General features: G+C 48.6%; 2 protein-coding genes across 2 annotated transcripts; one reads left to right on the top strand and one right to left on the bottom strand.

Annotated features, from left to right (window-relative positions):
- Positions 1-530: 530 nt before the first annotated feature.
- On the top strand, positions 531-1,657 carry LOC123446759 (pathogenesis-related thaumatin-like protein 3.5). The gene is made up of 2 exons (XM_045123303.1): positions 531-713; positions 789-1,657. The coding sequence occupies exons 1-2, from the start codon at positions 674-676 to the stop codon at positions 1,526-1,528; spliced, it is 780 nt and encodes a 259-aa protein (XP_044979238.1). The 5' UTR covers positions 531-673; the 3' UTR covers positions 1,529-1,657.
- Positions 1,658-3,728: 2,071 nt separating this feature from the next.
- On the bottom strand, positions 3,729-5,061 carry LOC123446758 (calcium uniporter protein 4, mitochondrial-like). The gene has a single exon (XM_045123302.1). It carries the CDS (start codon positions 4,981-4,983, stop codon positions 3,970-3,972), a length of 1,014 nt encoding a protein of 337 aa, XP_044979237.1. The 5' UTR covers positions 4,984-5,061; the 3' UTR covers positions 3,729-3,969.
- Positions 5,062-26,611: the final 21,550 nt, after the last annotated feature.

The raw sequence follows: 26,611 nt of genomic DNA, 5'->3' as shown, positions 1-26,611 counted from the left end.
AATTTTTTCAGTTTTTTACACCGGAGCGCACTTTTTCTCTTCAGATACCCGTCTCGTACAAATGATCCCGCTTCCTCATTCGATTTTTTCTAATTACCCGATCCTACATGACATACAAGGCATTACTCTGAGGCTATGCATTATACATGTTCTAAAAAATCAGTGTCAGGGAAGTAACGGCTCTTCAAGACCCGGGCACATAAGGAATTAGGTTTGGTCATAAGTCTCCATCCATGTTTCCCAAACAATGCAAGATTGAAGAGTTGCCTGTCCCAAAAACCTGTACCTCCGTTGCACTTGGGTGAAGCAAGTTCGTCACGGATTTCTCGCCTGAACTAAAGCGCCACTACCAGCACCGCCACGGCACCTAAACTCGCGCGTACATGGGCGATGGCACGAGGTGGACACGACACTGGGCGTTAGTCGTGCCCCCCTCCAAATTCTCAACGAACTCCGATATCTCCTCCCGAGTTCCCACCTAATGGCCTCCTCGCACCGTACACGCCTGTATAAAAGCACTATTCAGAAAAGCAGCTGCACCTGCCGAATCACTTCGCTAATCTTGCATCCCTCTTCCAGCTGCAGCTCCCACACGTTTTGTCCAAGAGCTCGATCGTCCGCTGCCTGTCCAACGAGCTCCTCCTAGCTAGCTCCATCGAGGCGCGCCATTGCCATGGAAGCCGCACGGATCGCGTCCCTTCTGCTCCTCCTCGGTACGTCTGCAAGTTCTTGGTCAGAACAAGTTCAGGTTCTTTGTTACGTACATGCATGGTAACGTCTGTGTGCAGGGGCCGTTTGGTCACGCGCCCAGCCTGGCGCCGACGCGGCCGGCACGACGGTCTTCACGCTGCGCAACAACTGCACCTACACGATCTGGCCGGCCACATTGTCCGGCAACAGCGCCGTCGCCGTCGGGGGCGGCGGCTTCGAGCTCGCTCCCGGCGCCAACGTCTCATTCCCCGCCCCAACGGGTTGGTCCGGCCGGCTCTGGGCGCGGACCGGCTGCGTCGCCGCCGCCTCCGGCGCGTCCCTCGCCTGCGCCACGGGCGACTGCGGCGGCGCCGTGCGCTGCACCCTCGGCGGGGCGCCCCCCGTCACGCTCGCCGAGTTCACCCTCGGGGGCGCCGACGGCAAGGACTTCTACGACGTGAGCCTGGTGGACGGGTACAACGTCGGCATCGGCGTGGCGGCCACGGGAACCAGGGTGAACTCCTCGACGTGCGGCTACGCCGGGTGCGTGGGCGACGTGAACGCGCTATGCCCCGCGGAGCTGCAGGTGGCCGGCAAGGAAGGCGCGCAGGAGGGGAAGACGGTGGCGTGCCGGAGCGCGTGCGAGGCGTTCGGGGCGGCCGAGTACTGCTGCACAGGCGCGCACGGCGGGCCGGACAGCTGCGGGCCGACCAAGTACTCGACGCTGTTCAAGGCGGCGTGCCCAGCCGCGTACAGCTACGCCTACGACGATCCCACCAGCACCTTCACCTGCGGCGCCGGGGCGCAGTACCTCATCACCTTTTGCCCCGCGCAGTAGTAGTCATTCGATTTTTTTTACTGGTGTCGTTCATTGTTATGCAGCTGTGTCGATTTTGGTTAGTATCGTTCATCCGAATTACCAGATTTATATTTGTTTGGTCGTGTCGATATGTATGCTTTTGATTCATTCATTTCTAGAAAAGAGGCATGCCTTTGATAGAAAAACTTAAACATAACTTAAATTTATAGACGAAAGCTAAATTAAATTTCAAACTTTAAATTTCGAAAATTGACACACAACTTATCAATTCTGGTCTATTTTAAATCTAGAGAATTTTTCACTGTGTCCAGCCGGCCCATTAATGTGGTCGCTCTTCGCTCGTTCTGCTCTGTTTTTTTTTTTGTTTTTTTCCATTTTTCCTTTAGCTTTACTTTGATTTTTCATGGGCTCCTTTTTCTTCGTTATACTTTATTTCTTTCTGTTTTTTTTGTTTTTTATATTTCTGGTTTCCTTTTGTTTGTTTCTTGATTTTCTTTGTATTTTTCCTTTTATTTATTTATTTTTGTTTCTTTCTTTTTTGGGTTTAATTAGTTTAATTTTTTCAGACATATCTATTTTTTTTCATTATATAATGTAAATTTTGAGCGCACAAATGTAATATTTTTAATAAATTTTGCAACTTCTTAAATCCATCACATATATGTTTTGTTCAAATCCATGTTTTTAGCAGTTTGTTGCATATACAGTAACATTTCTCGAAATACACGTTGTAAATTTATTAATGACAATACACATATTTCTAAATTTTCCTAAAATTTTTCTTATTAAAAAACTTCCCTAAGAACATTTTTAAAATACATTTACAGAAAGCAAATACATTATGTATATTTTCACAAAATACATGTTTTCATCACTTATTTGAACGCATGGTAACGTTTTCTCAAAATAGATGTTGTACATTTCATTAATGACGATAAAACATACTTTGAAACTTCCCTAAAAACATATTCTTGAATACAATGTAACCTCATTTGAACTTCCGACAAAACTTCCCTAGAATTCATATATTTCTTAACTAGACAAAGCCTGTGTGGACTCAAATCAAGGACCTCGCACTCGAGGTGCACGCAGGTAGCCACTCGCCCTGACAACTACAGGTGATGGTAGAAAGCGCGGCCTGTATAAGACAACACATAAACATTCATATATAAAATTAAATAAAAAATAAAAATATTTCGTTAAAAAATTGTGAACAATTTTTAAATTCCGATTTTTTAAGAACACAAATAATTGACGAAATTTGTAAAACTTTAGTTATGAAATATGACACAATTTTCCAAAATCTGAAATAATTTTGGAATTCTGAACAGTTCTTTTGATAAGTGTGATATATTTGAAATGAAGAACAGTTTTAAAAATATGAATAGGATTTCAAAATTCCAAACATTTACAAAAAGACAGAAGGAATTGAATTTGTGAGAAATATATAACAGAGAGACACTTTTTAACTTCAAAATAATTTTAGATTCTTTTTAGAAACAAAATATTTTAGAAATGCACGAACTTTTTAAAAAACTTCACCAATTCTTGTTGTGATACAGTTGTCAGGTCCAAATTCTCGTCCGTAAGAGTAGCATGTTATGCAGGTTGGGATTGTTGTATTCTGAGTGTGTTAAACAGGTCTAGCGTCCAAAATAGACCGTGATTTATAAGTTCAGAGTGTCAATTTTTGGGATTCAAAGTTTAGGATTTGATTTAGTATTCATCGGGAGTTCGCAAAAAATAGTAGATGAATTTATTTGTCACATAGATTGCTGAGGTTTTTCCCTCATGGTCTAGTGCACTGTTTGTAGAGATTTGTTTTTGAATTATTTAGGTTGCTTACCGCATACTCCCTTCGTCTTAAAATAAGTGTCTCAATTTTGTACTAGGTCTACTATAAAAATATACTAAGCTTGAGACACTTATTTTGTGACAGAGGGAGTTTGTTATATGGTATCCAGAAATTTCTTTCTAAGGTAAATGCGCCGCTTAATATGAGATTTTTTATTTTTTTTGAAGGGTTAATATGAGAATTTTTTTCTGCTTGTATAAATTCTGGGAACAGAAGTTAGGCCATGAACAAAACGAACGGGATGGGCCATCTCAGTCCATTCCAAACTGCGTCTACAGGCTGACAGCCCAAAACAAAGAACAGAGATGTTCAAGGAGTACGTTCGTATGTTGGTTTTGAAACGTGCACGTTAACCTTCTGAACTTAAAAATGTTCGATCCAGTTTTCACGATAAAAATGGTGAATTTTACAATTACTAGTACAAGTTACAAACAAGCTCAGACATCGGTGAATTTTTTGTGCCATGGACCATCAATCGGTGAGTCCAGATAAGCACTGGACTCTACAACCTACACGTCTCAAACTACTCCGTTTTTTTCATTTTTTTGTTACTACGTCTCAAACTAGTTAGCCTGTATCTCCAGAGTTCCCTGGAAGAAGGACGCTACTGATGTGCGTGCGTGGCGTGCCTAAACACGTCGGCGTCGCAGTCGCCGTGATCCGCAGAGCCGGAGCCGCCGCGCCGCTCCCCTTGCTTGAGAGCGTTGTACCGGGCGACGTCGAAGTTGCGGGCACGCATGAGGCGGCGCTGCCTGGACGCGAAGCGGCTCCGGTAGAAGCCCTCGAAGGACGGCTCCGTGGCCGTCCGCATGAAGAAGGTGTAGCCGGACATGAAGTAGATGGACGTGACGTAGAAGCACACGGGCTCCATCACGTCCCACGACAGCTCCCAGAACGTGAGCCGCATGAACCCCAGCGTCTGCGCCGCCAGCAGGCCCAGCCCGCACCACAGCTCGCGCCGCACCTGCGCCGACGCCTTGGCGTCGATGGCGGCCTTCTGCCGCTCCAGCGCGCGCAGCTCCTCGGCGTCGTCGTCGCCGGCCGCGGACGGCGCCGGCAGCATGCTCCCGATCGCCTTCGCGACCTGGTCTGGGCGGAGGAAGACGGCGTCGGCGAGGACGATGACGACCCCGGACTCGTCGAGCGCCGCGGCGAGCCTGCGCCCGCCCTCCGCGCCGCCCGCAATGTCGACGCAGAGCGCCGCGTACTCGGACCTGGACACGACGCTCTGGGGGTTGGCCCTCAGCGTGGCGCGCGCCGCCTCCATCTCCGCCGCCCTCGCCACCTTCATGGCCTCCTGCAGCGTCACGCCCGTCTCCACGGGCCTCCACGCCACGGCCGCAGGCGGCGGCGTGAGCCCGTCGACGAGGCGGCTGAACAGCTGGTCGCCGACGGGGAAGGCGGGGAAGCAATGGTGCGGGAGCGGGACGGACACGGTGGAGTAGCGGGCGGTGACCGGGCGCGGGCGCAGGAATGCGAGCGTGGGGCAGTCCTCCACCGCCGGCAGGGTCTGCCTCGCCGGGCGGATGGGAGGCGGCGGCTTGGGCACGGCCGCGGCACAGGTGGCCGCGTTCTTGGCTGCCCATATGCTCCGAGCAATGGTTCTGCGGAACGCCATTTTTCTCTTGGTGGCACGAGGTTTCCTGGCTGATGTCTGCGGGTACGTGACGGACACGAGAGCTGGAGCTGCAGCTCGGATGTTTGGTGGGTGAGTCGGAACGAGGGAACGGGGCGGGGTATTTATACCGGGCTGGTGTGACGCGGCGGATAGGGCCGCGTTTTACTGCCCGAAATCCAGGCAATTAAAAACGAGGACTAATTGAATGTGGCGCTGACCTGGATCCATCGGCTTAGCTAGGCATGCGGTTTCGTGAGAGCTGGAGACATGTGGTAGCGGCAGCGCTGACTAATTCAGATGGCGACGACACGTATGTTGTGACTCTGTGTGTGTGGCGAGAGGTCGTACAAAAATGTGACCAACGCGTTAGGCGGAACCGCGAGCTGCAAGTCCGTTTAGTCTGTTTTTCTTTTCTTGGAAACCCGGTCAGCTCGGCACGCAAGTCAGATGGAGCATTCCAAACAAACATAACATACTACCTTATTCAGGCTGTTGCTTATCTTGATGCCAGTATTACTACCGCTACTTATGGAACCTGGTAACCGCGCACGTGTTTCAGCTACTAATTTGGAAACACATGAAAACAGTAGGTTGTTGTTATCTCCAGAGTTAGGAAAGAACATAGAAAACATCCCCCCTTTTTTCAATTACATTTACCAATATACCCATTGAAATATTTACATGTGTTTCTTACTGTCTTGTTGGCCTCGAATTTTTTTGAAAGGATTTTAAGAAAAGCTATTGTGTATACTAAATCAAACTTATTACAAACATGAGAAGAAAAAATGAAGTTTACATATATAAATAACCTTGGATCTCTTTTTAAAATTATACATCATGTTTTTTTCCAAATAACTTGAGCATATTGAGAGCAAAGACATGTAACCTTTTTATATAGAATATACCACGTAAGAAAAACTGTAAGCACGAAAAATACATTTCTATTTGTAAAAATGTAACGGAAAAGTAATTAATCAGGAGAAAATAAGTGCAATCTCTCATTCTCCTACTTAAAAAGAATGTAAGAATTTTCACATTTTCAGCTCAAAACAAAAAAAAAAGAATGTAAGAACATGTGGTTTTACATTTACTCGCACAGAAAAGTAAGAATCTGTAGCTCAGTCGTCCTTCGTCCAACGTTCCATCTTCTCTCTCGTCTTTTATTAATGTATATGGAATAAAAATATTTTTTTGGCAAGACAATAAGAGATTACCAAATAAAATATTACAATTTATTTAGAGCATTTCTAGCAAACCCCGTACATCGTCGACTTGCAAAACTCGTTTACACTTTGCGGAGAAACCGCTTTACGGACCTGCGCGGGCAGCGACTGAGCAGACCCTGCATAGCCGAACTGTAAACGGAATATTCTGTTTTACAGTTCTTTATGCGGGATCTGCTCGGCCGCAGCCCGCGCCAACCCGCAAATCAGATGGGTTTTTATTTGAATTCAACACATATGCCATATATTTAGAATTATTAATTTAATATAAGATAAAATGTCAATATTACAGTTCAAGAATCATCCAAATTACAATAATTATTAAAATCATTGAAGCAAACTAAATAATCAATACAAAAGTTGTCCAAATGTTGGAAATATGCCCTAGAGGCAATAATAAATTAGTTATTATTATATTTCCTTGTTCATGATAATCGTTTATTATCCATGCTAGAATTGTATTAATTGGAAACTCAAATTCATGTGTGGATACATAGGCCATGTTTGTTTGAGAAGTCCCGGGACTTTTTTTTAATCTCAACTTAAAAGTCCCTAGTCCCTATCCGTTTGTTTCCAGGGATTAAATAGGGACTAGAAGTCATTAAATAACATGCAAAAGACCATGTTATCCTTATTAATGTAGTAGTAGTTATTAAATGACATGTTAAAAGTAGGGACATTGTTGGAAAAAGTGACAAAAAAGTTCCAAAAAGACCATCCCGTAGGGACTTCTCCAAATAGTCCCAAATACCCCCTTTTAGTCCCTAAAAGTCCCTCCTGTTTGTTTCACATGGGACTTTTTGGGACTTTTTTTAGTCCCTACACCAAAAAGTCCGTGGAAACAAACACCCTATAGACAACACATTGTCCCTAGTGAGCCTCTAGTTGACTTGCTCGTTGATAAAAAATGGTCAAGTTTTCCTGGTCATAGACAAGTATTGTCACTTGATAACGGGATCACATCATTAGAAGAATGATGTGACGGCAAGACCCAAACTATGAACGTAGCATATGATCGTATCAATTTATTGCTACTGTTTTCTGCATGTTAATGTATCTGTTCCTATAACCATGAGATCATGCAACTCCCGGACACCGGAGGAATACCTTGTGGGTTATCAAACGTCGCAACGTAACTGGGTGACTATAAAGGTGCTCTACAGGTATCTCCAAAGGTGTCTGTTGGGTTGGCATGAATCAAGACTGTGATTTGTCACTCCGTGTGACGGAGAGGTATCTCGGGGCCCACTCGGTAATACAACATCACAATAAGCCTTGCAAGCAATGTGCCTAAGAAGTTAGTCACAAGATCTTGTAGTACGGCAACGAGTAAAGAGACTTGTCGGTAACGAGATTGAACTAGGTATAGAGATACCGACGATCGAATCTCGGGCAAGTGACATACCGAAGGACAAAGGTAACTGCATACGAGATTATCTGAATCCTTGACATAGAGGTTCAACCGATAGAGACCTTCGTAGAATATGTAGGAGCCAATATGGACATCCAGGTCCTGCTATTGGTTATTGACTGGGGCGTGTCTCAGGTCATGTCTCCATAGTTCTCGAACCCGCAGGGTCTACACACTTAAGGTTCGGTGATGTTTTAGTATAGTTGAGTTATAGGTGTTGGTGACTTAAAGTTGTTTGGTGTCCCAGATGAGACCACGGACGTCACGAGGAGATCCGGAATTGTGTGGAGGTAAAGATTGATATATAGGATGTCCTGTTTTGGTTACCGAAAAGTTTTCGGGGCTCATCGGTAGTGTACCAGGAGGGTACCGGGGGCCATCAGGAGGGGTGTCACGATCCAAGAGGCCTCATGGGTTGTGGGAGGAGTCAAACCAGCCCCTAGTGGGCTGGCCAAACCAACCACTAAGGCCCATGCGGCTAGAGGTGGGAAAAACCCAAAGGAAAGGAACGGAATGAGTCCAAGCAAGAAAGGAATCCTACTTGGGGCAGGATTGGAGGTGGACTCTTGCACCTCCTCCTAGTTCGGCCGAACCCCTAGAGGGTTTTTTGGCTGCCTCCTCCCCTCCCTCCCTCCTATATATACTAGAGCATTTAGAGGGAGAATCTAACCCTAATTGCCACGTGTTCCCTCTATTTCTCTTTAGTTTTGTTTCTCCTCTAGTCTAGTTCGACGGTGATTAGGCGAAGCCCTGCTAGATTAGTTCACCACCACTACGCCGCCGCCATGCTGGAGCACTCATCTACCTCTCTGCCCACTTGCTGGATCAAGAAGGTGGGGATCTTCATCGAGCTGCACGTGTGCTGAACACGGAGGTGCCGTCGGTTCGGCACTAGATCGGGATGGATCGTGATGGGATCGCGGGACGGATCGTGATGAGATAGCGAGATGGGCTGCGATTTGGATCGCGAAGATGTTCCACTACATCAACCGCGTTATATAAGCTTCTGCTTAGCGATCTACAAGGGTATGTAGATTCACTTTCCCCTCTCGTAGATGATCATCACCATGGATAGGTATTGCGTGTGCGTAGGAAATTTTTTGTTTCCCATGCAACGTTAACCAACAAATACATGTGTGGATATATGGACAACATACTGTCCCTAGTAAGCCTTTAAGGACTAGCTCGTTGATCAAAGATGGTCAAGATTTCCCGACCATAGACATGATTTGTCAACAAGACCCAAACTATGAACGTAGCATGTGATCATGTGAGTTTATTGCTACTGTTTTCTGCATGTCAAGTATGTGTTTCTATGACCATGAGATCATGCAACTCCCGGGCACCAGAGGAATGCCTTGTTTGTATCAAACGTCACAACGTGACTCGATGACTATAAAGGTGCTCTACAGGTATCTCCGAAGGTGTCTGTTGGGTTGGCGTGAATCAAGACTGGGATTTGTCACCCCGTATAACAGAGAGGTATCTCTAGGGCCTACTCGGTAATACAACATAACAATGAGCTTGCAAGCAATGTGACTAAGGAGTTAGTCCCGGGATCTTGTATTACGGAACGAGTAAAGAGACTTGCCGATAACGAGATTGAACTAGGTATGGAGATACCAACGATCGAATCTTGGGCAAGTAACATACCGATGGACAAAGGGAATAGTATACGGGATTGATTGAATCCTTGACATCGTGGTTTGACCGATAAAGATCTTCGTAGAATATGTAGGAGCCAATATGGGCATCCAGGTCCCTCTATTGGTTATTGATCGGAGAATGTCTCGAACATGTCTGCATAGTTCTCAAACCTGTAGTGTCTGCACACTTAAGGTTCGGTGACGTTTTCTGTATAGTTGAGTTATGTATGTTGGTGATCGAAGGTTGTTCGGAGTCCCGGATGAGATCCCGGACGTCACGAGGAGCTCCGAAATGGTCGAGAGACGAAGATTCATATATAAGAAAAAGGTATGTGGGTTCCGGAAAAGTTTCAGGCATTACCGGTAGTGTACCGGGAGTGAGAAATGGGTTCCGGGGGTCCACCGGGGGTGGCACCCACTCCGTGGGGCCACATGAGGCTAGGAGGCGGTGCACCAGCTCCTGGTGGGCTAGGAAGCCACCCTCTATGGGCCTATGCGCCAAGAGGGAAGAGAGGGAAGGAGTCCTAATTGGAGGATGACTCCCCCCACGCCCCACCTCCTAGTTGGAGGTGGACTCCTCCACCTTGCGGTGGCCGGCCAACCCTAGGGGAATCTCTAGGGCGCCACCCCTCCCCCCTTCCTTCTATATATAGTGAAGGGGAGAGAGGGCAACAACACCCTAAGCCAAGGCGCAACCCCCTCACCCTCCCTCTAGTTCGTTTCTCGTCTAGATCAGTTCGGCAGTGCACGATGAAGCCGTGCCGGATCAGCTCCACCACTATCATCCCCACGCCGTCGTGCAGAAGGAGAACTCATCTACCTCTCCACCCTCATTACTGGATCAAGGAGGTGGAGATCATCATCGAGCTATATGTGTGCTGAACGCGGAGGTGTCGTTCGTTCGACACTAGATCGGGACGGATTGTGATGGGATCGCGGGACGGATCATGATGAGATTGCAGGACAGATTGTGATTGGATCACGAAGACGTTTGAGTACATCAACCACATTATATAAGCTTCTGCTTAGCGATCTACAAGGGTATGTAGATGCACTCCCCCTCTCATAGATGTTGAGCTCCATAGATTGATCTTGGTGAGCGTAGGAAACTTTTTGTTTCCCATGCGATCTTCCCAAACACCAAGTAATTCAATAGTGTAGTTGCAAGTAGGAGCATCACCACTAGCAAGCCTAGCAAACAAATGAGACCGTTGCAACACATTAATATCATTGAGAGTACCCGGCATACCAAAAAAGCAATGCCAAATCCATAAATCCTCGTTAGCACAATTTTTGCATCATAAGACTTGCCACAATACATTCCGTGACATGCCTTCAGACAGTTTTTCCAATTCCAATGCATAAAATCAATACTTCCTAGCATGCCAAGCCAACCTATTCTCTCACTTGATGCCATTAAATTTTTATGCGTCTTCCTCATTGGGTGCGTGAAGATATTCAGGACCAAAGACACAGATGATCACTGTGGCAAACCTATGCACTCACTCAATTATAGTATCTTCACCAATGTGAAGGTACTCATTAACATAGTCAGCTGGAATGTCGTATGCAATTACCGCACAATTGCCGAGATTTTTTGATATGCACTAAATTCCTTCAAGTCCGTAGAATTTCTACTTTGAGTAAAATACCGACAATTGGCCTCGCAAGGTTGCACTAGTTTTACAAAGAGGGATCGACGCATTCGGTACCATCTCCAGAAGAGGTGTGGCGGATATGTTGGATTGTCCGCAAAGTAGTCTTGCATCAACATCTCGTTCCCTAGATGGAGATTGCGAGGAATGCAAAGATGGCCGATGATCGATCCTCGCCATCTCTTTCGGTTCTCATCGTCGTGCTCCTTCACGGAGAGGGCCACCACCAACATATGTTGTCGATGGTTCTCAAGCAGCGTCTCAACATACGAGTCGTCTGAATCAGACGAATGCTCGAGAAAAAAACCTCTCGCAAGGGCTTAATTCCATCTAAAATCACAAATACGAACGACACATGAACCAACTATGCATATCACATCCGAAAGCACAAGCACAAGTACTCACCAGCGGCTCGTGGCGGTGGTTCTGTGGCGGTCTATCATGGGGCGGCGATGGCGACTCAAGGAGGCTTGGCTCGGCGGATCCGGGGAGCCGGTGAAGCGGTTTAGTGGAACCGGGTGAGGGCCGCCCCGACGGCGTGATTCCATCCGTAGATATGGCCGGAATCACCGGGAACGGACGGGCGGAACCGATGGAGGGCGGATGCTGAAGGGGGTGGGGAACGCGCGTGGGCAAAAATGTCCCTCCCGCCAACCGTTTTCTGAGATACAAAGCACCGTTGGGTCAAGGGGGAAACCTGCACTAGTGCAGAAAAGCCTAGGTATGTCGTGGCAAAAATGACCTTGCTGGTGTGGAACCCTGACGCCACCAATATGATGCCACAGTTAGTAAATAGTGGTGGCCTTGGATCCTACGCTAGCAGTATGTGACATGTTGTCGGCGTCCACCTTTGTCAAACGTCAACAATTTGTTTTATTGATAATAAAAGAAAATACTACTTCACAAACTAAGAGCTTAAACTTCACAAAAGGTACCGATCAACTAAGGCCCTGTTGGAACCACAATAGATTATAATAATCTGGATTATGAACATAGATTATATAATCTGGTTTATAAAAATAATATAGGTGAGCATGTTTGGAGGCCAGATAATATAAACTGTAATCCAGGTTTTAAATTGTACAATGACATGTTTGCCCTTTGTTTTTTTTAAATGGTCATTTTTTTATAATTCTCGGCATCTGGTTTGCTTGGCGCCAAGTTTGAATCGGTACACATTTGTACTAGTCATGTACAAACGTGTTATTTCCCAGCAAATTTGAACCGTAGACTAATAATTGTACGAAAAAATACGATAAGCACACATCGTTAACTTTGAAGGAAAATCTCATCCGAATGAAGAACATAGTTACATGGTCCATGGGAAACTAAAAACTACATTATAAGATCATCAGATAATATCAAATCTACTCTACTTCGCCGATCAAAGCATTACATATAGTGTCACGGAAGGCATTCATGTCGGTATCTTGAGTGCTATCACAGCTTTGTCGATGATGATTTTGTGGCGGCATGGGCATATAATTCTCATCTTCATCACACTTATCAAACTCTTGGTCACTCAACACACTCTCTCGGATGAAATTATGTAGAGCCATACATATGCCAGAATGATTTTACTTCATTTATCTAATGGGTATGTCGGTATGGCTAATAAAATCCTCCATTTCATCTTCAAAACTCCAAAAGACCTCTCAATGACATTGCAAAGAGACGAATGATAGTAATTGAATAGTTCTTTGCTACCTTTTGGTCATGGACCTTGACGAAATTCTGGTAAATGGTACTTCGTCCCCTTGTAAGGTGCAAGGTAGCCTTTTCTATTTGGATACCCCGAGTCGACAAGATAAAATTTACCTAAAATGTAATGAGCTAATATGAGCATGTATCAAAGATAAGTAAAAATGATATCAACATGATTGAAATTTCTCTAGTTACCTAGTGGAGGATGAGGAAACTTGTTCCCATATTTGTTTAACGAATCATTGAATACTCTCATGTCATGTACGGAACCCGACCAACCAGCAACAAGAAATGTAAATCACAGATCAAAGTCACATATTGCTAACACATTCTGACTAGCATAACCATGACGCCCGACATATTGAAGCACTTTCGCAGCTGGCACTTGGACAGGTATATGTGTCCCATCTATTGCTCCAATGCAATTATCAAAGTGTGATGAGAAGCGTGCTTCTTGCAGTCTCGGATGAATTGTACTATATGTTGTATCTTTCACTTTAATAATATCAACAGATAGCCTGTAGACACTTTTCAAAACATGATCAAACTTCCTACTAATTGTCTCAAGTGACCTTCTGAATCTATTTTTAGCTTGTCGAAAAGATTGTGGGGAACCAACCATCCATAAGAACATTGGCAAATATTCTAGAGTACACATCTTTTCTAATGACTTCAGTCCATATTTCGGCCTCAACAAATCATGGAACTCGTAAAACAATTCTCTACTCATTCTAAACATGTTGACACTCAATTGGGTCTTTCAAAGTTCTAATAGTCCAATCATAACCAGACTCACCTTCTTCTGCATGTACTCACCTCTTTTTATCTTGAAAGAAGATCACTTCATAGTACATACCAATCATGCAGGCTACAGCTGCATGCCGCTTCAAAGTTTGTCTTGCAAAGTTAACCGTGTCATCCTCCACATCACTCCCATACAAGCTAACCACTCCCTCATCACTTGAAGAATATTCAAGTAAATCATCACTTGACCAATTCATCTACATTAAATTCAAACAAAATAGAGTCATCAATGTTGTGCATTTATATTGAAGTTAGGAACAATCCAGAAAATAAAATAGAGTCATCAATGTTGTGCATTTATATAAAAGGTACGGACAATCCATGTAGAGAAATATGACATCATTACATGAAGGCCTATGACAATAAGTAAAGGACAAGAACAATCCACTAACAAACAACACATGTAGCTATTCAACATTCTTTGCCCCACAATACCTCTTCAAAAAGGCTAGCCTTCGAGGACTAGTAATTATAGTGAGGAACACTTGCCGGTGTTCTTTCTTTAAAAACAATGTACCAACCATGAAATGCTCAGCACTTCCCTCAAATGCCCCACTCTCAACAGCCAAGGACATGCATTTGGTAACGGAATCCTTCTTCTCGTGCAATACCTTCTCCGCTTGCACAACCTTCTCCTGCATTGCCTTTTGTGCTGCTGCATTGGTTTCTTTCATCTCTTCATACATTATTCTCACCATAGGACTTTTGATCTCTTCTTTGGACTACTGACTGTTGCAGTGCTGTTGGAGCTTCTTTTGTTGTTTCTAACACTCAAGGGACTCACATCGGCTTCATCTCCTCCATCCTCTCCAATATCAGGTTCATCATCCATGTGTTCTCGTGTCACACAAGATGTTGATCCATCTACAGCAGTATGTTCGAACATGATCTCAAGCCCAGAAAGGTTCTCTGGCGGTCCATATTTAAGCTTCCTCCATGCAGCATGTCCCTGCCCAAAGTAAAGGAGAAGAATTAGTATTATGTGCATGATACACCAATATGAACCATGCAAATAAAAATTTGCAAGAAATGTACCTTAGTATGTTTCTTCCAAAATCCATCACTTGCCACAATTCTCCCATTAGGGGATTGACCTAGTCTAGTTTGTTTGTTAAGCCACAACCAAAATGAGTAGAAGCGTTTTAGTTCTTCCCATTTGTTCTTAAACTGCATCCTAGAGTGTTGTCGCCCTCTGTTCTGTTAAAACTTGATAGCAATATTTTTGTAACCTCTAACAATCATGAATCCATTGCTCGTGTTGCCAGCTATGATCTCCTCAACACAGAGTGAACAAAAGGCAACAGTGTTTTCGCTATTGGTCCATTCAGCCTTATCAATATCATCGTTCTAGTACACAAGCATGTTAATGTTATACATAGTATGAACTACTGCAACATAAAAACTAAGAAAAAATGTACTTTTTAAATTAAGGTTCCATCATGCTCACATAACAGAGTATATAGTCCTTGCAACATGATAAAGAGCTAAGCACATATTTCAAACATTGACCAAATGGTAGAAATTAATTAAACGTTGAGGAAATATTACTGATTCATCATATCCAATGCCATCATAATACAGATCATTGAAGTTGGAGTCATGTGGCTCATACACTGCAGCAGGAACACCATCAATCTCAGTTGAACTGCTGCTAGGACGGGGCGCTCGATATGGCAGAGAGGATGGTCGACCGGTCTGCCCACTGCGGCCTACGGCACGCCCACGTCCAACACCCCGACCACCAGCTGCCTCTTCTGATCCCAGTACAAGGATGCGGCCATGGCGGCCACCACGACCAGCACGGTCACCACTCTTGCGCCCCCACGGCCACCACCCGAGCGCCCAACACGGTCAACTCCAGCACGCCCACCACGGCCAGTCCTGTGGCCCGCCCCTGCACCACGGCCACCGCCTCAGGCACCTCCAGCCACGAACTCCGGCAGCTCTTCTCCGTACACATCTGCTGTAGTTGAATGCAGGAGGTCCATGAACGAGGCATGCAAATTGAGGTCCAATCCTCCAAATACGCTGGATCCATGGGCAGGGAGACAACCGATGTCGTGGGTATAAGTCTGACAGTAGATGTGTAGGGTACGAAAGGATGGGCAGAGCCTTAGCTACGGTGAGGTTCTATGATTTCAGGCCCCTCTACGGTGGAGGTAAAAGCCCTACGTCTCAGTGCTCTTGGGAGCTTAATGTCGAGTGAAATATGGATTACAGTGAAAATGCTAACCCCTGCACCAGTGGGGAGGGGCGGCTTATATAGAGTACGCTGCCCTTCCCAACGGTCCGATGCGCAGGGGTGGAGTAGTGGCAAATAAATGCCTACGTTACAGGTAACGTATGCCTTAAATGCTAATAATGGTGTATGAAAACGTACTACCGTTGCCCTCCAGGGAGGTTACGATATACAGAGTGGAATCCAGTCGGCAGTTTAAATACGCTCCGAATGCTCATCTCCGACTGGATGATGGGGGGAATCATTACCGACTGGATGATGGGAAGTCCTTAATTCAGTCGGAACTGACTAAGGCCCTTGTCCCTTAAGAAGGGTAGTCCTTGGGTAGGACCTATAGGGCAGGCCTATGACCCTACCCTGGGACTATGACCCCATCATTAGTCCCCGAATGGATCGGGGTTGGAACGACGAAGTGATGCCTGGAATGCGGATCCGACTGGTATGGATGCGACTTTGGCGTGGTTTGCCTCGATCCATTTTATCCTCTTGACCAGTGATCCGAGTGGATATATCTGTGAAACGAACCATCAGTGACCGGTCAACTGACAGTGGCGGATTTTCCGGGATCCTCAAATTTCGGTTGCTGCGCGCTCAGTGGGGATGACGACATCGTCATCGAGTAGTTTCTGCCGCCTCGATTACCACGCCTTCATCTCCTCCACTAATATCGCATCAGCCGGTCGGGGGATAAGATTTCGGGGCCACCTGTTAGTGACCCAGTCAGAAGCTTATTTAAACCTCCCCAGCGAGGGTTTCTCGTTGTGCTCTCCTGATTACTCGCACTCGCCCCGCTTCTCCCGTAGCTTCCTGCGCACTCCAAGCCTCCTCCTTCGTCTCCTCCCCTGCGGATCTGCAGCCTCCACCATGACGAATGGGCAGACGAGCAAGCTTGATTCGCAGAAGAAGAAGAAGAAGGCGGCGGCTCCTGCTCAGCGGCGACAGCGGGCATTGCCGGCGGGTTGGATCCAGGGGGATTTCCTCCCCTCCACCGTGACGACGGACGACCTGCTGGAGCTGCTGGAGCAAGGTATGATCGCCAACAAGTCGTGGAGGCTGCCGGCAGAGGGCGAGACGGAGCCGGTGCCCCAGGAGGGGGAGCGCGTCTTGCTGCTCAGTCACGTGTACCGGGGCTTCTCTCTGCCTCCTCATCCCTTCTTCAGAGGTATCATGAACCACTTCGGGGTGCAACTCCATCACTTTCCTCCCAACGCGATAGCTCATCTTTCTGCATTCGTCGTGCTTTGCGAGTGCTTTATCGGTTGTCCTCCCCATTGGGGGCTCTTTAAGTACATCTTCTCCGCTAGATCCCAAACCGTCAAAAAACTTAGCCATTCGGACGACAAAACTCATATCCTCCAGCTTTGCGGGGGCTTAGGCTTCCAGAAGAAAAGCAAAAGTAGCTACCCCGCTCTTCAGTTGTCCGAGTCCGTTAAGAATTGGCAGTCAACTTGGTTCTATTGCCAGGACGTCGCCTGTCCGAATGCCGCAACTGGGCTGCCACCTTTTAGTCTAGACCGACCGCCTCCGCCCAGGCAGCTTGCGCTCACGAAGATGGAAAAGATCCAGATCCAACCTCTGGTCGAAGCGCTGATAGATGTCGTCCGCAAGGGAGTCACTGGCAGGGATCTGTTGGAGACTTTTCTGGGTCGGCGCATCCAGCCTCTGCAAGCTCGACACCACGCCATGTGGCACTACGCGGGGCCTGGGGACTCCACTCGGACTCATCCCGAACGCGTGACCTAGGAGGTTGTGACGGCGTGGGTCCGCGGCATCACAGGCGCCTGCGATAACCCCAGAGGAGCCCGACGAGTGAAGCCCTTCCGCACTGACAACCCTCCTCCGAATGAGGTGAGCATATCTTGCCGAGTGCTTACAATTCCCTTAGATTTGCCGCTTTTTCTTGCATCACCGTCTGACGTCTGATGTCGTCAACTGTATCTTGTGTAGGCGTGGACCAACTTGTATTCTCCCGTCTCGAATGGGAATCCGGCTGAGGAAGAGGAAGGCAGCCAGGAGGGCAGCGTGGACAGCGTCGAGTACGTCTCCGATAGTGGGGAGACGGAGGAGGAGACCGAAGAGGAGGGGGGGGGGGAGTTGGGGAGCAGAGCTCGCCACCCCCACCACCAGAGCCTAGAACTAAGCGTCGTCAGGAACCCGTGACTCCGTCGGCTCCTCCAGCGGCCCCGAGTGCCTCGCCAGCTCCTCCCGTGGTTCCGAGTGCCTTGCCAGCTACTCCCGTGGCTCCGAGTGCTCGGAGCACAAAGAGGATCAGGGACGCTGCTGCCGAGCCCACGGACCAACCTTCCAAGGTGGCCAAACCGAGTGGATGCAAGCCTCGGAAAGCTTTGCCTTGGATGAGGATCGTTGTTCCAGTTGCCTCAGCGTAAGTGTCTTGTTCTCCTATCTTCTTTCAGTATTTGACTGAACTCAAGCTTATCGGTCGAGTGGATTTTACTCGACAGAGCTACTACCTCCGCCACCTCTCTGCCATGCCAGGAAGACGATCCCATGGATACAGATAACATTGCCACATCCCAGCAAGGTACGTCGTGACGACTCCGAGAGTTTGCATTATTGTTTCGCGAACTCTGTCTTTAATCTTGCCCTTTTTCCGTGGTCTCACGTCGTTCAATTGGGCTTCCTTCAGAGGTGATTCATCTGGAGGAGGATGACCAGAAGAGGTCCGGGCAAGCTTCGGTGCCTGTCCTTGAGGTTGTTCCATCTGCTACCGCCCCCGCCATGGACGCTCCGCCGACCGAGACGATGCCGTCGACTGAGACGGTGCTCATCGCGGCTGAACCGACTGGAGCAGGACTTGGGATGCCCAAGGAGTCTCCTGTCGTGCCGGGTCCATCGACCGTCCAGTACAACGCCTAACACCTCCCGGAAGATCAAGTGGGAGCCGCCAAGGCGGCCATGGTGCAGGTGGAGTTGATGGCGGGTGATGCCAAGGGGGCGTACGACTCCATCGCATCTTTGTACAAGAGAAGCTTGGAGCTCCGGGATGATATCCGAGTAAGTGCGCTAGTAAGTATTTGCTTTCCTCTTGTAACCCACTGGGGGTTTAAGCGATATACTCGGATACAGTAGGATTATTTTGCAGTGGGTTCACTCCGAGTGAACCCAGTGGGTGTAGTCCCTGAGACTTCTGTCGAGTGCTTGCACCGGCAGTTGTCTTTATATACATTTTCCTTGACTTAATCAGATCAGAACTAATCTGTCCGAATGATACCAGTGGGGGCACTCCTAGTGCACCCACTGGAAGTAGTCCCCGAGAGTAAGTTTACTCAGGTCGGGTAGTAGTAGCCTCATAGGCTTGTTTTTGTTATGTAGCTCAATAGGGCGGACCTGTTCGAGGTTCATGCCAGTGGGGTCACTCTTAGTGAACCCACTGGGTGTAGTCCCCGAGACCGCTGTCGACTGCTTGCGTCGGCAGGGGTCTAAAGAATTTTGAACTTTTATTGTTTTCCTTGTTGAATGTGTCTGATCTCTTCTTTGCGTTGATTTGCAGAAGACTTGCGAAATGGGATTAGCGTACAATGCTCTGAAGGCTGAAAAGATTCAGCTTGCTGCGGAATTTGAGGCAGCTGTGAATGACTTAGCTGGTGTGAAGGTGGCACTTGCTGGCCGAGAGAAGTCTTTGGAGGAGTCCCGGGAGACCAACAAGGCATTGGTGGCCGAAATTGAGAAAATGGGCAAGCAAAGAAGTGAACTGATGGGTCAAATGCAGGTGATGAACCGTCGATGCATTTCGCAGGAGAAGCATGTCAACGACTGGGTGAGGAAGATGATTGCACTGCTCGGTGGTAAGCTTCATGCCGAGTGCTTCTTGACTTTGTAATTCATTCTGCGCTTACTTTCTGCTCTTCTTTTCTTTGCAGATTTTTGTCTGGACGCTGAGGCTGAAGCAGCCGACATTGAACGGTCGGTTGTTCCGAACGTTCCACTCGGCGACGAAGTGAATCGGGACATGCTCCGAGCACATATTCGCCTTGGCAGAGTGGGGCCTTTCATCGGTCGTCTGAGAGAAGTCATCGACCGGATCGACAAGGAGCTGTGGCCGAAGACGATTCCCGACAGGAAATAGAAGGGCTGATGACCTGGCTGGAGGACGTCCCGAACCGAGTGCAGGCGTGGAAGAAATCTGCCGCTCGCTGTGGTGCGGACGTGGCGCTATCGCTGGTTCGAGTGCACTGCAAGGAAGCTCGTGAAGAGAAGCTGAAGGCGTTGTAGGTCGCCAACACCAAGAAGCTTCGATTCGAAGATTTCATGGAGACCTTCCTTGAGACCGCCACTCGCATCGCAGACGGGATCGACCTTGACACTTTTGTGGAGCCTGCCAGTCCCGGTGCCAGTCCTGACGATGCTTGAAAAACTTTACCTCGGTATGCCGAGTGGTATCTTTATCAAACTTTGGCCACTTCTGTTGGCCGTCACATTCGTGGTTCGGTGTGGATAAGCTTGATCTACACCGAGCCGCCTATCGTTGAACCTACTTTGAATTTGAATCTAATATTTCACTCATTTTTTGACACGATTTTGGCTCGTGGTTTCTGTTTGGCGTTTCTTGGTGAAGCCAAGGGCAAACATGCGGAGCATGTAATTGTTAATTGTCTTCACATCCACATGAGCCTCAATGAGGGTCTGCTAAGCCTCCGAGTGGATGTCGAGGATACACTCGAAGGAAGCTTTTTACTTAGGCGATTCTGGATCGCAGCTAAGTCCTCGAGTGCGGCATGTCGTGCGCACTCGGAGCGAGTTGATACTCATGTAGTTGTCAGTTGTCTCGACATCCACATGAGCCTCAATGAGGGTCTGCTAAGCCTCCGAGTGGATCTCGAGGATACACTCGAAGGAAACTTTTTACTTAGGCAATTCTGGATCGCAGCTAAGTCCCCGAGTGAGGCATCTCGTGCGCACTCGGAGTGAGTTGATACTCATGTAGTTGTGAGTTGTCTCGACATCCACATGAGCCTCAATGAGGGTCTGCTAAGCCTCCGAGTGGATCTCGAGGATACACTCGGAGGAAGCTTTTTTACTTAGGCGATTCTGGATCGCAGCTAAGTCCCCGAGTGCGGCATCTCATGCGCACTCGGAGCGAGTTGATACTCATGTAGTTGTCAGTTGTCTCGACATCCACATGAACCTCAATGAGGGTCTGCTAAGCCTCCGAGTGGATCTCTAGGATACATTCGAAGGAAGCTTTTTACTTAGGCGATTCTTGATCGCAGCTAAACCCTCGAGTGTGACGTTTAGTGCGCACTCGGAGACAATTTTTGTACTTAGGCAATTCTGGATCGCAACTAAGTCCCCGGGTGCGACGTTTAGTGCACACTCGGAGAAAGTTTGTACTTAGGCGATTCTGGATCGCAACTAAGTCCCCGAGTGGGACGTTTAGTGCACACTCGGAGAAAGTTTGTACTTAGGCGATTCTGGATCGCAGCTAAGTCCCCGAGTGTGACATTTAGTGCAGACTCGGAGAAAGTCTGTACTTAGGCGATTCTGGATCGCAGTAAAGTCCCCGAGAGTGACGTTTAGTGCACACTCGGAGAAAGTTTGTACTTAGGCGATTCTGGATTGCAACTAAGTCCCCGAGTGTGACGTTTAGTGCACACTCGGAGAAAGTCTGTACTTAGGTGATTCTGGATCGCAGCTAAGTCCCCGAGTGTGATGTTTAGTGCACACTCGGAGAAAGTTTATACTTAGGTGATTCTGGATCGCAGCTAAGTTCCCGAGTGTGACGTTTAGTGCACACTCGGAGAAAGCTTGTACTTAGGCGATTCTGGATCGCAGCTAAGTCCCCGAGTGTGACGTTTACTGCACACTCGGAGAAAGTTTGTACTTAGGCGATTCTGGATCGCAGCTAAGGTTTTTTTTAGACCGGAGTCTGCCAACGCGGAAGAATTTTGAATCTGCAAAAAATCAATCTGCTTTGTATTACTTCAATGATACTTGTTCTTTACATTGTCCCATTCGGCGGTTACGTGTAGAAGCGCTTCAGGAGATCTCCGTTCCATGCTCGCGGCTCATCCGTTTCCCTGTCGAGGTTGTAGAGTCGATATGCTCCGTTGTTTAGCACCTTGGAGATGATGAAGGGTCCTTTGCAAGCGGGAGCCAACTTGTGAGGTCGGTGCTGATCCACTCGGAGCACCAGGTCGCCTGCTTGGAATGTACGACTCCTGACGTGCCACGCGTGAAATCGCCGCAGATCTTGTTGAGAAATGGTTGAGCGAGTCAGTGCCATCTCGCGCTCCTCTTCTAGAAGATCCACTGCGTCTTGCCTGGCTTGCTCTGCTTCGGCTTCGGAGAAGAGTTCGACTCATGGAGCGCTGTGAAGCAAGTCACTCGGAAGGACTGCCTCTGCTCCGTAAACGAGGAAGAACGGGGATCGCCCTGTAGATCTATTTGGAGTTGTGCGGAGGCCCCACAACACCGAAGGCAGCTCGATGACCCATGCGCCGGCAGCATGTCCAACTTCCCGCAGGAGTCGAGGCTTCAACCCTTGAAGAATAAGTCCGTTCACCCGCTCTGCTTGCCCGTTTGTTTGGGGATGCGCCACAGATGCAAAATCCACTCAGATACCTTGGCATGTACAGAAACCTTTGAATCTGTCCGAGTCAAAGTTTGTGCCATTGTCAGTGATTATGCTGTGCGGTACCCCGAATCTGGAGATGATGTCCGTGACAAACTTGATGGCTGTAAGGGCGTCGAGTTTCTTGATGGGCTTGGCTTCAATCCACTTGGTGAACTTGTCGACTGCCACCAACAGATGTGTGAATCCACCTTGGCCTGTCCTGAATGGACCGACTGTATCTAATCCCCACACTACAAACGGCCAAACAAGGGGGATTGTCTTCAGCGCAGATGTTGGCTTGTGAGACTTGTTCGAGTAGAACTGACAGCCTTCGCATCGGTCGACCATATCCTTCGCCATTTCATTCGCCTGCAACTAGAAGAAACCAGCTCTGAATGCTTTGGCGACGATTGCTCTTGAGGAGGCATGATGACCGCAAGTTCCCGAGTGAATTTCTTCCAGGATTAACTGCCCCTCCTCAGGGGAGATGCATCGTTGAAGGACGCCTGAAACACTTTCTTTGTACAACTGGCCATCAATGACGGTGAACGACTTCGACCTGCGGATGATCTGTCTGGCTTGGACCTCATCTTCTGGTAATTCTCGCCTTAGGATGTACGCAATGAACGACACAGTCCAATCGGGGATGATAGCGAGAATCTCCATGATCAGATCAACCACAGCGGGGACCTCGACTTCAGTCGGATTTGTCAAGCTCTTTGGTTGTACCGGTTCCTCTGTGAAGGGATCTTCTTTAACTGAGGGAAGGTGTAGGTGCTCGAGGCAGACATCACTCGGGACTAGTCTCCGAGTGGATCCAAGTTTCGCCAACTCATCAGCTGCTTGGTTTTTCAGTCGCGGAACATGGTGGAGTTCCAGACCTTCAAACTTTTTCTCGAGCTTCCTCACTGCGTTGCAGTATGTAGTCATGGTGGGGTTCCTTACGTCCCACTCCTTCATCACTTGATTAACCACCAAATCTCAATCAACGCCAGCGTCGGAGCCATTCAACATCTTGGACCCATCGAAGAACATTGTCCAATGAGCCGAGTAGATGTGGGTCGGTTGCTGTTGTTCTACCCATTCTACTATGAAGTCAGCCAGGGCTTGAGACTTTATAGCTTTCTTGGCCTCGAACTTGATGTCGCAGTATAACATCTCCATTGCCCACTTTGCCACTCGGCCTGATGCATGCTGATTGTGGAGGATTTCCGACAACGGAGCATCAGAAACGACGGTCACCGAGTGGTCTTGGAAATAATGAGCCACCTTCTTCGCAGTCATGTAAATCCCGTAAATAAGCTTTTGATAATGGAGATACCTCTGCTTGGAAAGAGTCAGGACTTTGGAGACATAATACACTGGCCGCTGAACCTTGTATGCCTTGCCTTCTTCTTCGCGTTCGACTGTGAGAACAGTGCTGACGACTTGATTTGTAGCTGCGATGTACAGAAGAAGGGGTTCTTTACTGAGCGGAGCAGTAAGAACCGGCTGGGTGGAAAGCAGGGCTTTGAGGTCGTCGAATACAATTTGGGCTTTGTCTGTCCACTCGAAAGTATCTGATTTCTTCATGAGTCGGTACAGAGGTAGCGCTTTCTCGCCAAGTCGACTGATAAACCTGCTCAAAGCCGCTAGCAACCTGTGAGCCTTTGAACATCGTGTATTCTGACCGGCCGCTCCATTCAGACGATGGTCCCGATCTTTTCGGGGTTGACATCGATCCCTCGTCCGGAAATGAAGAAACCGAGTAACTTTCCGCTGGGAACACCGAATGAACACTTGGCAGGGTTGAGCTGGATATCTTACCTACGAAGGTTGGCGAATGTTTCTGCCAAGTCAGTCAGCAGGTCAGAACCTTTGCGTGACTTGACTACGATATCATCCATATACGCTTCCACATTTCGACCGATCTGGTCAAGGAGGCATTTTTGGACCATGCGCATAAAAGTTGCTCCTGCATTCTTCAAACCGAACGGCATAGTGATGTAGCAGAAGCACCCGAATGGGGTGATGAAGGCTGTTTTTAATTCATCGGGGCCATACAGACGGATCTGATGATAGCCCGAATAGGCATCAAGGAATGACAAACGCTCACAACCCGTAGTTGAATGGACAATTTGATAAATGCGGGGGAGCGGGAAATGGTCTTTCGGGCAAACCTTATTGAGATGCTTGAAGTCGATGCACATTCGGAGAGACTTGTCCTTCTTGGGCACCATAACAACATTGGCGAGCCACTCGGAGTGGTGTACCTCGCGAATGAAGTTGGCTGCCAAAAGTTTAGCCACCTCCTCTCCGATTGCCTTCCTCTTGTGCACGGTGAACTGACGTAGGCGTTCTCGGACAGGCCGAGCAGCATGATCCACATGCAGTCGGTGCTCAGCCAACTCCCTGGGTACACCTGGCATGTCAGCGGGCTTCCATGCGAAGACGTCCCAGTTCTCACGGAGGAATTGGATGAGCTCGGCTTCCTATTTTGGATCGAGGGTGGTGGAGATGTTCGTCGGGCAGCGGTGTCGTCCGTCGGGTGGATGCTGACCTTCTTCGTGTCTCCCGCCGACTGGAATGCGGACTCCGAAGATGGCTTTTTCGAACGCATCAAGTCAGCGGGGTCGGCTGTCTTCTTGTACTCGTCGAGCTCGAGGATAGCCATCTGCTGATCGGCGATCCTGGACCCCTGCTGCACACACTCCTCGGCCCGCTGCCGATTGCCTGTGAGAGTGATCACACCTTTGGGACCTGGCCTCTTCCGCTTCAGGTACACGTCGCATGGACGGGCCATGAAACGCGCATACGCCGGACGGCCCAGAATCGCGTGGTATGCACTCTGGAAGTCCACCACCTCGAACGTCAGCTTTTCCTTGCGGAAGTTCTTGTCGGAGCCGAAAACGACGTCCAACGAGATCTGGCCGAGTGACTTGGCCTTTCGTCCAGGGATGACTTTGTGGAACTGCATGCTGCTCTCGCTAAGTTTGGACATCGGAATGCCCATCCCCTTGAGAGTGTCGGCGTACATGATGTTCAAGCCGCTGCCGCCGTCCATGAGGACTTTGCGCAGTCGAACTCCTTCCACCACCGGGTCGACGACCAGAGCCTGCCTCCCTGGGGTGGGCACGTGTGCTGGATGATCCGACTGGTCAAAGGTGATCGCAGTATGAGACCATTTGAGGAACGTGGGGTTGGTTGGGGTGGCCATGTTCACCTCCCTGTTCACCAGCTTCAGACGACTCTTGCTTTCCATGTCAGCAAAAATCATCAGTGTTGCATGGACTTGGGGGAACAGATCCTCCTTGTCCTCATCATCCTGTTCGTTGTCCTTTTCACTCGGCTGCCCTTCGCCGAACCCTTGGATCAGGAGGCCACATTGCCGAGTGGTATGCTTCGGGAATATGGCGTTGCCTTCTTCGTCCATCTTCGTGTGGATTGGACATGGCTGATCCAGGATGTGGTTTCCGAACTGCTTCTTCTTGGGGGTGAACTGATCCTTCCCCTTGCCCTTGAACTTGGCATTGGTAACGGCTGCGGCCTTTGCCTGCGGAGTGGACGGAGCTTTCTGCTTCTGCTTCCGAGTGCTGTTCCCATCTCCATCGGCGACTGCTTTATGCTTGCCGCTACGAATGCGGTCCTCTTCTTCGCCATTTGCATAGCGTGCCGCTATCTCCATCATCTTGCTCATGGAGATCTCGCCTGTCCGACCGAACTTCAGGTACAGATCTCTGTACCGCACGCCTGCCTTGAAGGCGCAAACTGCTTGGTGTTCTGTGACGTTCTCCACCGTGTGGTAGAGGGTTGTCCAATGCTGGATGAAATCGCGCAGGGGCTCATTCTGCTTCTGGACACAGTGCTGGAGCTTCACGAGACCAGCAGGGCGTTTGCACGTCCCCTCGAACGTCCTGATGAAGACTCGGGCCAGATCTTCCCAGCTGTAGATGCTTGAAGGAGCTAACTGGTTCAGCCACGCTCGTGCCGAGCCGTCGAGCATCAGGGGGAGATATTTCATGGCGACCTGGTCATCAGCACCACCGATCTGGACCGCCACCCGGTAGTCGTCCAGCCACGTTTCTGGCTTGGATTCTCCTGTGAACTTGCTGATCCCCGTCACCAATCGGAAGTTGGGAGGGATGTCAGCCGAACGGATGGCCCGACTGAAACACTCGGGGCCAGAGACGATGGTCCTGCTTCCACTCAGACGGTCTCTATCATGACCATCGCGGTGGGCTCGACTCCTGTCGACCTTCCTCTGGGCGATGTACCGTCTTGCGTCGGGCCTTGGATCATAAGTGTCACCGACCGAACGCCGATCATCATGATGTCGGGGCCCGTAGGGCCCAGCCCACGGAGGGGTGCGTGAACGGCGATGATCTTCGGGGTT

Source organism: Hordeum vulgare, chromosome 4H (genome assembly GCF_904849725.1).
Source record: "Hordeum vulgare subsp. vulgare chromosome 4H, MorexV3_pseudomolecules_assembly, whole genome shotgun sequence".
NCBI lineage: Eukaryota > Viridiplantae > Streptophyta > Magnoliopsida > Poales > Poaceae > Hordeum > Hordeum vulgare.
This window is presented reverse-complemented; position numbering and strand designations above follow the sequence as displayed.

Coding starts and splice junctions, on each gene's coding strand:
- LOC123446759 (XM_045123303.1), top strand. CDS start 674: ATGGAAGCCGCACGGATCGCGTCCCTTCTGCTCCTCCTCG. Junction 714..788: donor GTCCCTTCTGCTCCTCCTCG/GTACGTCTGCAA, acceptor GTCTGTGTGCAG/GGGCCGTTTGGTCACGCGCC.
- LOC123446758 (XM_045123302.1), bottom strand. CDS start 4,983: ATGGCGTTCCGCAGAACCATTGCTCGGAGCATATGGGCAGCCAAGAAC.